Below are 16,899 nucleotides of genomic sequence, written 5' to 3'. Positions count from 1 at the left end.
AAAGTTCTAAACAGTGATACCCTGTACATTTTGTGATGCTTTTGCTGCTTAGACAGAGAGCTCCTGCCAGAAAAGGAAAGGAAAAATTTCATCACTTAAATCTTGCAAAGTTCATCTGCTAGGGTTAACTTTGAATTAAATTTTGGGGATTTCAAAGTCCTACAACAAATCACATCAAGATTTAACATTTTGTATTTTCCTAAGATTTTTAATTAATGAGCTTGCAGAAAAAGTATTTTTGAATGAATATTCAAAAATACATTCAAATATTCCAGCAGTCAGTGAGTTAGCCTTAGTGAAATACAGACGAAAGATACAGAGCTGCATTATTAAACATTTAAGTACTGAACAGAGAAGTTGCAAGTTATCTTATTCTCTGGTGAAATGACTGATTCAACTCTTTCTTGCAACTGAGTGTCTTTTCAAGATACTACAACAGTGTCATGTCTTAATTAAAGGGATTTCTCTTCGTATTGCATTTTAAATATGCATGTTTTTAAAATATTGTGTTATGGCAGTGCTGACAGTACCAACCAGGACTGCACAGCTGTTTCATACTCCACAATTCGTGTTTTTCATAGCAAGTCATTCTGGTGTATTCTGAAAACATGACAAAAACCCTGCATGGAGTGCTGTTAAAGCCCAAGGAGATGCTCTGTCAGGAGCAAAACTAACTTCATTGATGTGGCAGAGTATAAAAATGGCATTGGATTTCACGTGTATATCACTGAGGTCAGTGATTGATTAAATATGAGTAGGCCGCTTGTATGCATCGGGGCATTTTGTACTTTCCAGTCCACGTAAGTTACAGGCAAAGGTGTCACCACATGTCAGCATTTGCTTCAAGTCCAAAATCCACCCTCGATTCGTGTACCGGATTTTCCATAGGTGCAGGCAGAATAAATAGATGATCGCACCATCACGGTTGTCAGTCATGCTGGAGAAAAGCCACCTGAGACTGGTGACAGGACAATATCACAAAGGGCATCAACGGTTTGGTTGTATCATGTACCTGAGGTCAGGGACAGCTGGACCTGCGTCCAGCTGGTTACTCGCCGTAGTTGTTGATCTCAACGTATGGCCTGTGTCTTTGCATCACGTTGAGGCACGAGCCCAGAGTTGCAGCTGTGCTCTGTGCAGCTTCGGAAATGTTGAGTTTTGGGATATTTACCAGCTGCTTTTGGCTGTTTCAGGTGCGAGCAGCTCCACCGCCCCCTACGCAGCATCATCGCCGGACAACAGAGAAGATAGAGGACGTGGAAATTACTCTGGTGTAACGAGCGGACTAGTTGAGTAGTAGTGCTACAATCAAGGCCGAACGCGGTATTTGGTCAATCTCGTTTTTAGGCACCTTTGCATGATGAAGACTTTGAATAGAGCAAGAGATAGGGAGGATTTTCTGTGACAGTGACATGGTGGATTCCTTCCCACGGTCATGAATATTTTGTGCCTTTTTTTTGTTTTGATTTCTAGACATCATTCTTCCTCTCTTAGCACAAACCAAGACGGGCCAAACAGCGAGCAGAGGATTGCCTTGGAGCAGGTTTCTCTCTTGGCTGAAGATGGTCAATTTTTATACGGAGGCCGAGGGAAGAGCCTCGTTCATGCAACTTAGTCATAGCATACTTCTATCACGTGCATTAGTACAGTATATTACTGTTGCCATAGGAATGTGTTAAAGATCGTCAATTCTTCAAGTAGCATTACTTGTCTGATTAGGTATTAATCAGATCTTGTGGAACGAGAAAGGGAACTGAAAAAATAAGTATAAGGAGAGGCTGGCTCCTCTTTACTCCCCTTGAGGAAGGAAGAAACAGGAAAATAATCTTATAGATACGGAAAACTGATGCAGATCATATGGCGTTAATTACATTAATGCACACCTCTTCAATAATTAACAGTTAAACAGAACTAAATGTTCTTTGTATTAATATTTATGCAGTACATTTAGTAATAGAGTATCTAATATGGAGGTGCTGAATTAGTAGCAACATCTTGTTCCATAGCATAAACCAACCGGTAGGAAAGTAAGTGAGATTTTGTCTAGATCTGGAAATTGAGCTTCATTTTTTTTTCTTAGCAGATTTTTTTTTTTGGTTTTGTTTTCTTTTTTTCTTTTTTTAAAGTATTTGGGTCACTCTTATCCCAGTTATTGCCGTGTACTTTATTATCCAACATTAGCAATGTATCTTTGTCATCAAAAGATCTGGCTAGAGTTAGAAGTTACATTTAGAGTATTTACATGCATTATTTAGTTCTTGCATTGGATGGTCCTGTAGTGTTCTCCCACCTGAAGCCCGTTAACTAGCCAAAGCCAGAGCCAGGAAAGCCTCTGGTTTTTTCCAAGCCTTCAGACTGCCTTTGTGGCCAAGAGGAGCACAACAGACCATGGTCGCAAATTACTCTTAGGCGACAAGTAGAGAGTAAAAGAATTTCAAAGCTAGGTTTAAGTCAGAGATCTCTGGGAAGGAAGCTTTTTGTTGGTGGTTGGATGAAAAGGGAAGAGGGTGTTCAGAGCTGTAACACGAAGAGGAGAGGGGAAAACCAGGTGAAAGCAGGTTTTTCTTCAGATGTGATTCCTAAATTGCTCTCAGAATAGCAATATCCATTGGATCAAAGCTGAAAGGCATCACAAGGTTGTTGTTTTTGAGCTGTTATATGGGCTCTAGTGAACGCGCTCTTATGTGTTCATTTTTTTTTCCAAGCCAGTAAATCGTCTACCTTTAGTTTACTAACAAGGGCTATTTTTTGAGGCTGCATTTACAAAAATCATCTAACAAGATTTTATCATAAACTTTGCACATACTTGTAAATCCCAACCCAAGCTGGGTCTCTGAGACATTCGTATTTGCCAATCTCCTTTCCCAGTGGGATCTTTAACCAAGAGTGGGGCTGTTTGAAGAAAAAATTCATTGATCAGTTATGAAATCTGTGACTGTCCAATGAAGTCTTTTCCATATTTTTCATTCTTTTGCACCTCTTGTCCTGTTGATCTGTTCGAGGTCTTTTTATGTGTTTATCAAACTTGTTCTTAAGTTTAAAAAAAAAAAGTTTTTAAAAAGATTTAACTGTTTGCAAAAATTTTGAAAGCTTCACAATGCAGAAGAAAAGCAAGTTTTGCCATAATGTTCATGTTCAATTTCTTTGGCCAGTTTTTTCTGTGTCCTTCATACCTGGACTTTCAAAATTCAGAAAGTGTTATTTAAAGTCTCTTTAGTTGTATTTTAAAATATTTTCTGTAAGAGCTGCTAATTTTATTTAAAAAAAAAAAAGTTGTAAAATATGCCTCCTTTTTAACTATGATTTCTTCATACAGGGCATGTATTCGACGTATCATCATGTACAGCGTCAGTACACTGAAAGCATGGGTGCAAATGCTTTCTTTATATTGGCTGTAAAAAGTTTGTATTTATTATGTATAAAAAGTTGAATAATAAAAAAGTGGAACTAAATCCCTGGCGTTGCCTTGATACCAGATCCTGCGACGTTTGTGGCAAAATGTCCGTAGAAGATTTCCACAGGGGGAAGATCTGTGGCTGAGAGAGAGCCTGGCCTTTGGGGAGAAAATACAGAGGAGGGGTTTTGGGGCATTGTTTTTATGGTTTATTATTCTTTTACGCAGAAACTTGAAACTCCTGCTCAGAAAAACAAGCACAAGCTTAAAACAATCTTTAAACATCGCTTTAAGGTAGTATTTATATGAGGAACAAAATCATTCCCCAAATGCAGAGCCGGTAACAAAGCTCCAGCTATCAAAATAATTGCTTAACGGCCTTTTTGCCATTAGGATAATTGCATAAAGAAAGAGGGGGAAGGTGATTGATAATACCTCTTCAGTGCGATTGTCCTTTAATAGGCTTGATTTGCCTAATTGTGCGAGGAGTGTTTCCACTGCACCACGAACCAAGGCTCCCTTCATGCTCTGGCTTTCCATATTATTTTCTTCCCAGCTCAGCAGCCGCCCTCCTGCACCCGGCGCCTTGCTTTTGCTCTTTTTTCTTTCTCAAAGGTGAGTGCTTTTTGGCTAAGTCCTGCGTGAGGTCTGCGAGCTGCTTCGCTCCCCGTTTTGGCTCCCAGCTGTTTGGAGTCGCGGCTGTGCTCGGCGCTGGCTGAACAAAGCTCGGTGCAGCAGGGCCGCAGCACCGTCGGCCTCTGGGCATTGCTGCGGTGTTCGGTCAGATCTTTAATCTTTCATTTCCACTCCTCACACAGAACTGTTACGCTGCCTTTCATCGTTTTTCCCTCAGCTCCCGCAGCCTCCTCCTTTGAGAAATCCTGCCTTTCCCTGCTTTTTATATCCATTCGCGGTGCTCCTCCAAAAATCATTGTCCTGACTGCTTTGTCCTTTTGTTCAGCATCTTGCTTGTTGCATCTCTCCTTTTCTTGCTGCTTCACACACCTCTTTTCATTGTCAGCATAGCTTATAAACGATGCTAATCCCCAATCCGCCAACGATGCCACTTACCCTGCCATTTTTAACAGGCACCCTTCATGCCTCTACCTTTTCTCTCTTCCCCTTCCTTAAAAGCCGTGCTGTCATAACACAAGCGGAGCAGATAATGCCTGTTCGGCAGGTGCGCTGTGATTGCATCAGTCGTGCCATTAACGTGAGCGTTTCTCCTTTCCATGAAAATCTCTTCACCCTGAAGTGCTTTCCAAAGCTCCTCTTGCTACGCTTTGCCTGCAAGCGGGAGACAGCTGTGGCTTTAACAGCACTCGTTCAGAGGCCAAAAGGGTGCCTGGTAAAAAGCAGAGGTTATGTATGGCTACGTATTTGGCTTGCGGTATTTAGAGAAGCAGCACGGGGAGCTTGGCCAGTGCAAAGATGGAAATTTTGGCCTCTGGGAGAGTCGGCAGCAGAACCGTGGCTGCATTCGGGACGGGGTTTCTTCCCTCTGGTGGCTCCACTCCTCGGATTTTAGGAAGGGACGAGACTGAGCCCAGCCAGAGGTGAGGGGGTGATCTTACTGACCTGCAACGACCGGATTGTGCTGGGGTTGCCTTTCGTCTGTTCCACGGAAATGTTAAGAGAAACGCAGGCACAGGGCTGTATTCTCTTTCCCGTGCAGCACAAGCAGCTCGCACTCTTAATAAAAAGGAGAACAAAAACCCCATCCTCGTCTCCGAATTGAGGATCTTTTCCTTCTCTGCGTGTAACTTTTTCAGAGGAGCAGCTGCTCTGCCACTTGCACTTTTTTCTGCCTACTCTTCCAGCAAGGCCCCTGTAATTAATAACCTGCAGATCTCAGCACGGCCGAGGCCGAGCAGGAAACCTGCCTTAATCAGCCTTTCCTCGTGTTGGGCCTCCCAGGAAGCTCGGGGGGGAGCTGCTGATGCTGTGGCAACTTTCCCCACCTCTTCTCCGTTTGCAGATCTGCTGCCCTAAATAAAAATTACGGGAGGGATGGGAGGAAAGGTGCTGCCCGCTTCTCCCCTGCCTCTGGAGGTGCCCGGGGAATATTGAGACCTGATTCGGGGCACAGGGGGAGGCCGGAGAAAGTGATAGAAAGAACGAACGAAAACTTACTGAAGTCAGGGCTGCAACAAATGAGGCAATAAAAAAAATGCAGCTGGGAAAATGCTGACGTGCTCACTGTACCAAGTAGTTCCCTGCTCAAGACATGGCCCGGGGGGGGGGGGGGGTTGAGGAGCGCGGATCTGGTGGCAGGATCTCGGTAGCAAGCGCTCTGCATCGCAGAAGCACGGGTCACTGCATCCAGAAACCGTGAGTGCTGCCGCGGTGCTGGGGTCAGGCCGGGGAAGGTGAGAAATCTCTGTTAGCAGAGCTGAAGTGGCACAGCCAGCGGGGCGAGGAGTGGGGGGACAATGGTTTCACACCCACCTGGCCCTGCACGAGCCGAAGAAAAGCGCCGGCAGCCAGGAACCAGGTTGTGCTTTGCCGTGCCGAAATGGGCTCCGCGTCCCAGGGGAGAGCTCAGCCCTTAAAATACGGCTTGGGTTTGGTTTTGGCTGTAGCAGACCATGGTTTAGTTTGTATCACACACGGCAGGCCCTCTGGGAGATAAAGTCAGGACTGGCAGAGTGAAGAGAGCATCCCCTAGTAAATTATTAAAACTATTTCTTAGATGCAGCCATCGCCGGGTTTTCTGTCCGAGTACGTGACGCTGCTTTAATTGAAAGCTGATGAGATTGTCGTCTGGAAGAGGCCGACAGAATTGAGTGATTCGGTCTGCAGCATCTCTCTCTGTACCTCTCTCTGCATCCTCCCTGAAAAGAAGAGCTTTCAAATCAGCCAGAAAGCTTTTGGAAAGCAAGCGCTGCAGGCTTTCTGTCGTCTGTGCTTCCCAGACTGCTGCTTCAGCTGGCCGGGGTCTCCTGGGAAGCTTCGTGGCCTTCGGCAGGCGTTCGGCTGCCCACTGAAATCTCCGCTCATGGCAGGATCGAGGCGTCAGAGTGTGCCACGAGAAATGTCCACAAAAAATAGTATTCTGCCACGGTCTTGTTTCTCTTCCCCCCAGAAAATGTGGGAAAAGCTTACCTTGAGGAGTCTGGCTGCTTTGTGCGCTGGAAATGGGCTGGAAATGGCTTTTCAGGTGTGGAGCTGTCAGAGCAGTGCGCACGGGGAAGGAAAGGGGCCCAGGAGCCCCCGTCCCCTCTCGTGACAACCGCTCTGCGCCTGCCCCTGCCACTTGGCAGCCTCAGCGAGGGCCGGGGGTTCACTGAGCTTCACAGAAGGCTTTTGGGTCGCCCAGCAGAAACGTGGCCACGTGAATGCCTCTGGGGATTCCCCTGGGTCACACAGCGTTCGCCGTGAAGAACAGGAGGCGCGGTGAAGCTTCGCTCCCGAGGTGGAAGCTGGTCACTCACCTTCCCAGGTGGGTTCTCCAGCTGCTCCACTCCTCCCTGCACCTAAATGCATAATTTCGGGCAAAAGTGTACTTGGCAGTGGGTGCTGTCCTAACCCACGGAAGGAGGGGGCTCTGTCTTCTCCTGGGTGCTCAGAGCAGAGCGTGCTGCTGAGCTCGGGGCTCAGATTTGGCACGTGGAGAGCCAGGGCATCCTTACGCAGCTGGAAAATGCTCACACAATGTGTGGCTATGCCTGGACCTGCGGGATTTCTCTGCAGGAGGGTTTAGGATTTTATACCGCTTCTGAGGTTATAATGAGATGGAATCAAAATTAACCAGATACCCAACAGAGGTTGGGCAGAGAGAGCGCCGTTAGCAGCACAGAGGTGGTCGTGGCCGTGGCACCAGTGAGACGTGCTGAGGGGAGCAGGGCAGGGCTGGGAGCCTGGCGCGATGCAGTGATCGCGCTCCCTGCCCTCATCTGTGCCTCCGGTGCCACCCAGACAAACCTGAGCTTTCTCTGGGCCTCTGCACCATTTGCAGAAGAGATTTGTCTTTCACAAAGGTAAAGCCGTGCGCTATCGCGCTGCACAAAGTACCCTTCAGTTTGGAAGCCATTTTTCTTCCAGTCCCGAATTTTTTACCTTTTTTTATGGAGTGGGTTCGGTTTAGATATTTCTTTTTTAATGCAAATTCAAGAACAATTGCTGTGAGGTGTGCTTCTGCTCTTACTTTTGTCTGCTGTAATTGCTTCTCCTTTTTTTCCATTGTTTGTTAAAAGACAAATGAATTTCCAGGTTCAGTTGCATTGGGAGTGCTGACGGCAGCTTTCTCAAACCCCGTAGCACAGCTCTTTTGCTCGGCTGAATCCTGCAGAGTGGGCCAAATCCAGCTTCACCTCTGTGTCACGGGCAAATTACTGCACTAATTAATTTCTCCAGGAGTGGGGCCTCCTTCCTGCCAGACATCAGGGAACGGCAGCAGGAGGGCACTGCAGGCACCACCACGCTCGGGTGCGAGGGTGTCAGGCGGGGATAGAAAACAGCAACAACCTCGGATTAATGCACAGACTATGCTTGCATGAGGAGATATGAGAGGCTGATAATTTAGAAGTATGGTTACGAGGGTTTTTTTAAATATTAATGTCGTGTGAATAAGAATATCCTGGTTTCTGAGAAGCGAGGCGCGATCGAGCGCGGCGTGCGTTTTCCTGTTTGTGCACCCTCGGTTTGCTTCCATTGCTGTGGAGTGAGCAGAGAACCGGCATTTTCCTCCGAAAGGAGGTGACAGAAATTAGTGCAGGTCCTCAAAAAGGAGCAGCAAGGGCAGAGGAGTGACAAGGAGGGGATTGCGGCCAAAGAACACGCGGTTGCTGCCCATGGGACACGACAAACTGGGCAGTGCTCGACCAGCCGGCGCGTTTGGGTGCCAGAAGAGAAGGGCTCTGCGGAGGAAAGCTCTGGAAGGAGGACAGAGGGAAGCGGTGAGCTGCGTGGAAGCTTTGGAGAGGACCAGACCCCGCTGGGTTTTGTGCCCCGCTCACCTGGCAGTTGTCGCTGCGAGGTTTCATCCCCCTGCAGACCTGAAGCTGTTGAAGCCCTGAGTTGAGCACGCTGTGGAGCCTTGCGGGCTCCTGGGTTTCAGCCAAAGGCAGGCCAAGGTCAAGGAGCAGCCCTGCTACTGTCCATCCCCTTCCAGCTGGAAGCCGTGGACATCATCAGGGACAGGCTGCACGCAGAGCCAGGAAGCCCTCAGTGCCCGCTTGGGTTCCCCTGCCAGCAGCGGGGCCTCCGCCCTCCCTGCCTCCCTCCCTGCCTCCTCTTTTGCTCATGGCATCCGGGAGTCACTGCGTCTGCCACCAGTTTTTCCAAAACTTGTATTTTCTCCCATAACTTTCACTGAAAATATTCGAATTTCATTCCAAACATGAAACTATAAATGTTTGGTTTTGCCGTGTCAGGCTCCTGAGAAGTTCCCTGCTTTGAGCGTCCCTCTGGTTTAGAGCCCGTGCAGACCCGAAGCAGAAGCTCTCTGCTCCACAGGGCACAGCCCCGGGAGCTGCAAGGCTGAAAGGTGAAAGGAGGGAGAGCTGAAGACGTCTGCGTGACGTTAGGGATTGCAGCAGAGAAGAGAGGCAGCTACAGGTGCATCGGTAAATCCACCGCTGTGATCTCCTTTAACCCAGCCCTTGTTTCAGGAATGGCTCGTGCTGGTTGGGTTTTGATTGCTGTTGGCTTTGCAGGTCCTGGTTTCCCTGAATCGTAAATCAGAGCTGCTCCCCTTGGCTGATGCGACCGTACCCAGCCCGTGCAGCGCAGAGCCATCGGGCGGCGCGAAGGCCAGGCGCCAGGCAGCTAACGCTGCAGGAAGGGAAAGCAGCACCGCCGCCGCTTCCCAGCCACAAATCGTTGCTGAGGTCAGAGCAAATTGCTGCCCAAGGACGCCGGCAGAGAGTGATTGTTCTCGGATAACATGGGGGTCTCCTGGTAATTCAGCTGGCGGAGCTGTTACGGGTAATAGCGGAGCACTGCGGCCGCTGCTTCTGAAATTACCTGACCGGGCTAATCCGAGGACGAGGAGACGATTTATTGATTTGAAGTCCTGGCCAGACGCAGCTGGAGATAATTCCAGGATGTTAGGGGGTATTATTCCTACAGAAAGGCAGGCTTGGTAAACGCGTTTCATTTATTTATTAGACCCTCCAAAACAGTTGTGTTGCATCGCAGCCTGAATGATTTATTTAGCGATGTGAGTAGCTGCAATACCGAAAATAAGACCTTTCTGGATGGCAGTCATCCGATATTTTTGCTGAAACTGCTGATTTTCTAAAGCAAACAGCCCCTCACAACTGCTACCGCTGGTTTGAGCTCACTATTTAGAGCTATTTTTGAAAGATCAGGAGAAAAAAAAAGGTGTTACGTCTTTGGCTCCACTTTTGCATTCCGCTCAGGTGTCTTCTTGCTCTTCATGGGTCCCTTGCAAGCTGGCTTCCGAGGACTCTGGTTAATGTCCTAGAAAATAACCTTGTGCGTAGACTCACTGCCGTTTTAGCGCTGGTTCTTGCGGGTAGAGGGGGTTCTCACCGAGCCGGCAGCCTGGCAGACCACGAGCTATGAAAACCAGATGAATTTGCTCTGAAGGACAGGCTCGGGCCCCGAGACTCAGCTGGCGGTTGGACCTCGGGGAGCATTTTTGCCCCATTAATGCGCGGGCTGCCCTCTTGGAGGGGCCATTAGGAGGAACCGCGGGATGGAGGTCGGTTGGTGCTGGGTCAGAAAGCGTCCCCGAGGAGCTCCGGCGCTGCTTTCCAAGCAGTGATGCTGCTTCTTTGATACTTTTCTCATCATTCTTCACTGTCAAAGTAGCTTTGCTTCCCGTAGCCAAACCAGGGAGGCAACCTGTACCGCAGCCGGGCTGGGTTGCACACGGCTCCTCTCTCCTTCCCCAAGCAAGGCAAATCCTACAGCCTCCAAACCCCCAGCCTCGCAGAAATAACCCTAAATCTTTATCATTCCGCAGCAGAACGGGTTTCAGATCCCATAAGCAGCAGTGGCTGCGAGCCTGGTGCAGAGCCGAGGGCAGCAGTGACTGGAGGTGCTGCATGTTTATAGAGTTAAATCGCTTGTGTGCGGCCAACTAAACGTCACCCGGCCTCAGCGTCTGGGGTTTGATGGCCTCATTATGCACAGGCTGTTGGTTCCGCTGGGGTTTTATCCGGGGCTTTGTCACTCGGCTGTCAGAGCGTGGAAATAAGGAACGTGGCCAGCGAGGACCTCACGGACACGAGTGCAGCGTGGTGCTAATCCGCAGCCCCGGCCAGGTGGCTGCTGGGGAAGATGCTGGCTGCCTTTGGGTGCCTGCGGAGGGTTGTGGGTACAGGAGGGCATGATCCAGCAAAGCTCACAGCGTCCAAAAGAAGATCCTGAATCGGTGTCCGAGCCCTGAAGCAGCACCGCTGAGTCCGCAGCGTTTGTCTGATCGTGGCTGCAGACGGGTTGTGTGAAGCCTGGTGGAGAAATCCTACAGATCCCGTGCTCCTCGCACAAGCAGCTCTGCAGAGCCATGCCAGCTGCTTTGCTTTGCACTAGAAAGAGGAAAAAAGAGCCAGTTAAAGCACTCAAAACCTGGTTTGAGGATTGGGATGCAGGGCTCGGTGTGCACGTTGGCACGGATGCGCCGGTGCCGCACGCTGAGCCCAGCGTCGGGGCGAGCTTGTGATATCCCAAATGATGCAGCGGCAGCATGGGATGCCAGCGATTCTCCCACTGGAGCTGGAGACATTTTCCATGACCAGAAGCGAGGGTGGAGGGAGGTATTTTTCAAGGTTATTTATAGACCCGTGCTCTTCTGCAGCGTTTCCCAAGCTTTGGGTGAAGAACAGGCGATGAGGAGATGGGGGTTAGGCTGGTTAGGAACAGGAGCAGGGCTCCTGGTTGGGAGGAAAAGGTGAGTAATAGGGGCTGAGCCGATAGCAACCAGTGGTGGGGGGCACGTGGGGGGAACAAAATCAGCTCGAAAAACACCAGAGCACTGGATGAGGCGCCTGTATCCTCTCCAATGAACTGTGGTGGCTTTGTGCAGCACCCAGCGATCCCACCGCGACATCTGCGCTTGTCCAGGAGACGTTGGGTGGCAGGAGGAGACGTCACCTTGCAGCCAGCCTCCGATGCAGCACGGCCTCTCCATGAAGAATGTAGAAGGGATGGCATTTTTCTGACATTGGCTCTGTTTTTCCTGCTGCAAATCACCTCATTGCCTAGCACAGAGAATAACTTAATGCTGCAGCGGGGAGAAGAGCAGGCACGTGGAGGTTTCGGGTTGTGTTTTTTTCCCTCTGTGCCTCAGCACTACTTCCCCCAGGGACCAGAAACCCAAAAGCCACACGGGGAGGTGGCAGAGGAGCAGAGGTCGTGGTTCAGAGGCTTTGTCCCGACGAGCTCACGGGGCACACACGGCAGCCCCAGCTGCTGGATCCAGACGATTCGTGGCCGAGAGCAGGCGCCGTGCGCTGCCACGTGTCAGGGCGAAAGCAGAACGTGCTATGAGCATATGGAACAGAATTTGGGACCGGCCTTACCTTACGTGATAACACTCGCGGCCACAAATCTTTGCGGAGCACAACAGGCAGGGGAAAGCAGCCTCCTCCTACCCGCCGCTTATTTCCCGGAGCTTGAAAGCTGATTAAGAATCACTTACTTAAGCTGATGGGTTTCAGATGATGCTACCAGGGCAAGCTGCTCTCCTCCAGCCGCCCATTAAAGTTTCAATTTACCTGCCTTGCACAGGGACGGGTGAAGCCATAGGGCTGGGGTGTGAGCTGCTGGACTGACCTCTGTTAGCAGCCAGTCAGTTCATTAAATAGTAAAGAGCTGAACAATTCCCTGCTAAATAGCGCGCCGAGCATCCTTCGTTCATTTCCTGTTTTTAAAGGAAGGATAAATTATTTACTAAGGTGCTTAAAGCCCTTCACGTGAAGCAAAATCTTGTTTACCAGGGCAGATGCCCACAGGGAAGTGTCCGAGCGATGGGCCTGCTCGTGGACAATTTGTCAGAGTTAATGGAGTAATTTTAAGGGGAGCAGGATGCTGAGCAGCCGGGCTGGTGGCTCCGACTTCTGCACTTCGGTGATGGCTTCACAGATTAAGCCCCGAGAAATTCTGGTGCAGAGCTTCTGCAATTTGCAAATCAGTAATTTAGGGGTGTCGATCTTCAAGCCTTGAAAACTCTGTCCTCACGAGCGTGAGGTCTCCTCCTGGAGATGACACGCGTGTTTCCTGCCTGGAAACTCAGCGCCCTGTCCCCCGAGCGCCGCGGGAGCACGTCCCGAGCCGCTGCTGCCAGGAGGTTTGCTGGACTCCGTCCCCCGTGCTCTCGCCAAGCAAAGAAAAAGCAAATCCTCCTGCGTGTGAAATGTTTACAAACCGCTCCTAAACGCGTCCCTGGCTCCTTCTCCTCCCGGTCCTGCTCCATCTCGCCCTGCTCCGACGCCGTCCTCGGGCTGCTCGGTGCGGGAAGGGGTTTGCTGGAGCTGAGCTCATTGCTCCCCGGAGCCCAGCCAGCTCCACGGGGCAGGACACGTTCCTCGGGAACTTCTCCAGGGCTGTCGGGAGTCCTCGGCGAGGGGATTTATACCAGACATGGCAATTCAGCTCGAACGGTAGCAGCTGCTCCGACTGCAGCAATAAACCATAATACTCTGGCTCTTGCAGTGAAACTCCCGTCTGAGCCGGGCTTTACAAATGCTTTACAACTGCTGCTTGCAATCCATCATATCTCGACTTGAATTACTTTCCAGGACCGCTCTCTACTCACTTAACGTGGACTATCTCGTCTTGCCCATCTCTGTCCCGGGTTTTGTTTTCCACGGCCGCTTGTTGGGAAAATTCATTAACCCTGCGGTGTGCCTGACGAAATTGCTGGCTGTGGGGCCGGTGAGTCGGACGGTTTTCTCTTCCAGGCCTCCAGGTCCTGCACAAAAAGGCGGTGGGATGTAGGTTTAACGTGGAGCGCTGACCTTGGGCTTGCTCCTTTTCCTCTCGGGAAGGTGATGGCTTGTTCCAGCAGCAACAGCAGCAATCCGATTTCCTTCTGCTGAGGGCAGCTCGGGCCGTGCAGAGGCTGTCCTGGTCCTCCGCAGCTCCTCTTTGCCATTCCTCGGGCACGTAGGTGGCTGGGCTCTGGTCCCATGTCACAGGTCCAGGGGTTTTTATCCCGCACGGGGTTGTAGCACCCAGCCCAAGTGGGGGCAGCCAGCCCATCCATCACCTTGCTCCGGATTTACGCCCAGACAGAACCCCCCCCCCACAAGCGGCCGCCCTTTCCCACAGCAGCAGCTCCAGCCCCTGCCTGCAAGCAGAAACACTCACCTGCTGTGGAAGGGGGGATTTTAGGGGCAGGATTGCCGTCGCTCCATCACCCCAAAAAGCTTTATGGGGAAGGAGGTGCGTCCTCAGGGCCAGAGCTCGGAAGAATCCCTGGTGAGGACCTGCTCTTGAGGTGGTGCTTTGGGGATCTGCCAGGGATGGGGTCAAAGTTTTGGCTGAGAGTGTTGAAATCCCCCCCCCCCCATAGCGTGGTCCCAAGGACTGGGTCAGGGTTTGTTTTTGCAGGGAGAGAAACCAGAAGAAACAAGCTCCTGCAGGGGAGGTTTCTGAGCCCCTCGGGCATTTCCAAGAGAGGGGACGGGGTCTGCACCATCCTGGCTGGTGAAACCTACTCATGCTGGGGGTCCTGCATCATCTCCCTGTGACGGGGGCATTATTTTGCCATGGGAAAGCAGCAGCAGCAGGAATCGTGGCCTTTTCCAAGCAGGACATTCGCTCCCAATGCTGCCTTTTGCCAACGCCCAGGGAAAGCACGGGGGGCTCCCAAAAATCCCATGCGCCTGCGAGCTGGGAAAGTCGCCGTCTGCCCCAGCCCCTTCGCTGCGACGCTGCTGCCAGCCCCTCCTGGATGCTCTGAACCGAAGCCAGGTTCCTGGGGAGAAAACGAAGGGACAAGCGGCTTAATTGAACCCGCTCAATGGCCCGGGGCTGCCATAAACCATGTCGCTGTCTGGGCGATGAAAGGAGCAGGGGGGAGGCAGGACAGCTCCCGAGTCCCGAACCTGCTCCGGGCCGGCTTCCCTGCGGCGAGGAGACCTGCTGCTCACCCCCGGTTCCCAAAAGGGGCCCCCGTCGGGGACGCTGGTGCCACCAATGTGACATCCAGGGGGGTTTAATATCCCTCCTGTGAATCCCCTGCGTTCGTTTCTGCCCCCGGCTGGGGCAGGGGATGTGTTTCGCAAAGCACACGAGGAGACGGAGGTGCTGTGTGCCAGAGGGGGCTGCAAAAGGGGTTGTTGTCATCGGGGCAGGGGGAGGCTGAGGATGCCCGTTCTGCACCCATCCTGTGCCTGGAGGCCAGGCAGAGGGTCCTGAGCATCGCTGGGGCAACCCACGGGGCTAATCCTGGGCAGCAGAGCGAGGCCAGGCTGTGCTCGTCGCAGAGCTGGGATCTCCCGAGCCCTCCCAACCTCCTCTTTAAGTCAGGGGAGCCCCGATGGATGCTCCGGGGATCTTTCCCTCTGGCTGCCTCTTCCCTGTGGCTTTCCCCATCCGGATGGACCTCGGGGACAAAGGGAGCTCAGCTCCTTTCCCTGCGGCGAGGCAGCCCCTGCCCTCTCGTGGCTGGCTCTGAGCAGCAGCAGCAGCAGCAGCAGCAGCAGGGAAATGCCCTCAAGGGCGGCCATCCCTTTCCCTGCTCCCTCTGTACCCCAAAAACCTAAGCCTCAGCCAGGTTTTAGGGTCAGTCCTGGCTCCTCAGCAGAGCAAAGCAACCTACTGGGCTCGCCTGGGAGCCGCGCTGCCCGGCTCGGGCCGTGGCTGGGGCCGGACGGAGACGAGGGAGGAATCCCATGCTGCTATTTGTGGAAGGGACTGAAACCTTCCAGGCTGAGGCTCGGAGCCCCGCTGGCTTAGCCAGGCCACGTCTTGGGGGGAGAGGGGACATTCCCTCGCTGCCTGACACCCCCCCGAGCTCCACGGCGTGACCCCCCGTGCTCCACTTGGCGCTGCTGACCCCGAAATGCTGACACAACACATAGTTTCTCCTTAATAGGGCATGGAAAAGGCGACACACGTCAGGGCCAGGCTTTTTGCGAACGCGGTGCCTTCCCCTTCTCTTTATAGGATCCAGAAATACATTGGCTCGGCTCCTCCTGGGTGAACTCGGCCTAAAAGAAAGATCTCGGACAGATATTTCCTGTTCTGGAAGTGTGGCGGTCCCAAGCTGGAAAGCAGCAAGCAGTGGGTTTTGTTTAGGTTAGGAGAGTCCTAAAAACTGATTCGAGAGCCTGGTTATTAGGGTCTTAGGCTCAGATCCCTGCACAGAGATGTCCTCAGCTCCTGGTCACCCTACAAAGCCAACGCTGGGTGGTCTGGTGTTACCTCGGGGTGAGGACCTCAAGCACAGATGTCCTCCCAGTTTGGCATGGTGTTATCATGGCCAGTGCTGGGAGCATGGGTTCCCCAAATGCTGCTCCAACCCTGACCCAACCCTTTGTGTTCTTCAGGGCAAGGCTGCCTGGTCCCAGCACCCTGCCACAATTTGCTGCCCTCTCCTCCACGCTCACACGCTGCCATGGAGCAAGGCTGGAGGAGGGAAACGAGCAGGGCTTTAAATAACCTCCCCCAAAATATGTGTGTGTTTGTGTTGGATCGTTTCTGCAAGCTGTTCACAGCCCGGCTCCAGAAACAGTGGGACGGGCCTGGGAGGAGGGAGGAAGGGGCAAGGCAGGGTGAGGGGGGCAAGAGAAGAGGTCATATAAAACTCTTTGCTGCCAGGGAAAATGCAGTGCTGCCTCCGCACTGGAAGGAAAAAAAAGGAATGCCTTCCTCAGAGAGGGGACTTCTCCCTCTCATATCTCAGCAAGGGGCTAGGGAAAGCTCGAGCACTCACTCACTCTTGTTGGTCAGCCCCGTGATCCATCCAGCTGGATAAGGGATGTTGGAGGCACGTCCCAACCTAGTGTCTTAAGTATCTCCTAAGGTGATTCTTACCTCCTCTAAATTTCTCTTCTTTTCTTACCTCCTCTAAATCACGCGCTGGCTTTGTCTCACTGTGTTCAGGGATGCAGATAGAAAGGAGCACCAGGAGCTGACACCATGCCTAAGCAGGTATTTCTGTCCATTTTACATCAGCCCAGTCCAAGCCCCGGGCCCCCAGTGCTCCCAGTTCTATCCCTGTTTGACCTGGCTCCAGCCTCAGTCCCTAGGGGGGAGATCAGGAGGAGATGGATGGAGTTTGACTCTGAATTTTGGGCAAGAGGAACTCCCTGTTGAGAACAACGCTGCTGGAACCCATGGAGAGTGTAACTGGCACTTGAGGAGCATGGAGATGAAGGGAGAGACGAGGATGGGGCAGCACTGGGGTCGGCATGGTGTTTTTGGAGCCTGAGAGTGAGGATGAAGAGTGAGAGAAGAGGGAAATGGGCACTGCTGGAGCAGGAAAGGAGGAATGGTGGGGAGGGATATCGTGTCCTGCTGTTTTTCCTTTCAATTCAGAGGGGTCGTAGCCCTATGCAGAGACTGGGGAGAGGCCAAAGGGTGGA

At 51.8% G+C, this 16,899-nt stretch overlaps 1 protein-coding gene across 3 annotated transcripts in view; it reads left to right on the top strand.

The window, feature by feature from the left end:
• FCHSD2 (FCH and double SH3 domains 2) overlaps positions 1-13,779 on the top strand; it is a 159,230-nt gene extending 145,451 nt beyond the window's left edge. For 2 of the 3 annotated variants that reach the window (XM_040544638.1, XM_040544637.1), the window contains one exon: positions 1,194-3,452. In XM_040544638.1, coding sequence (XP_040400572.1) covers positions 1,194-1,277 — 84 coding nt within the window. In that variant the 3' untranslated portion in view covers positions 1,278-3,452. Of the gene's footprint in view, positions 1-1,193; positions 3,453-13,768 lie in introns of those variants that run through there. The other variant, XR_005816211.1, reaches the window with a different exon arrangement.
• The last annotated feature ends 3,120 nt before the right edge of the window (positions 13,780-16,899 follow it).

Source organism: Cygnus olor, chromosome 1, assembly GCF_009769625.2.
Source record: "Cygnus olor isolate bCygOlo1 chromosome 1, bCygOlo1.pri.v2, whole genome shotgun sequence".
Classification (NCBI taxonomy): Eukaryota; Metazoa; Chordata; class Aves; order Anseriformes; family Anatidae; genus Cygnus; species Cygnus olor.
Note: the sequence above shows the minus strand (reverse complement) of the source record. Positions and strands in the feature narration are given on the sequence as shown.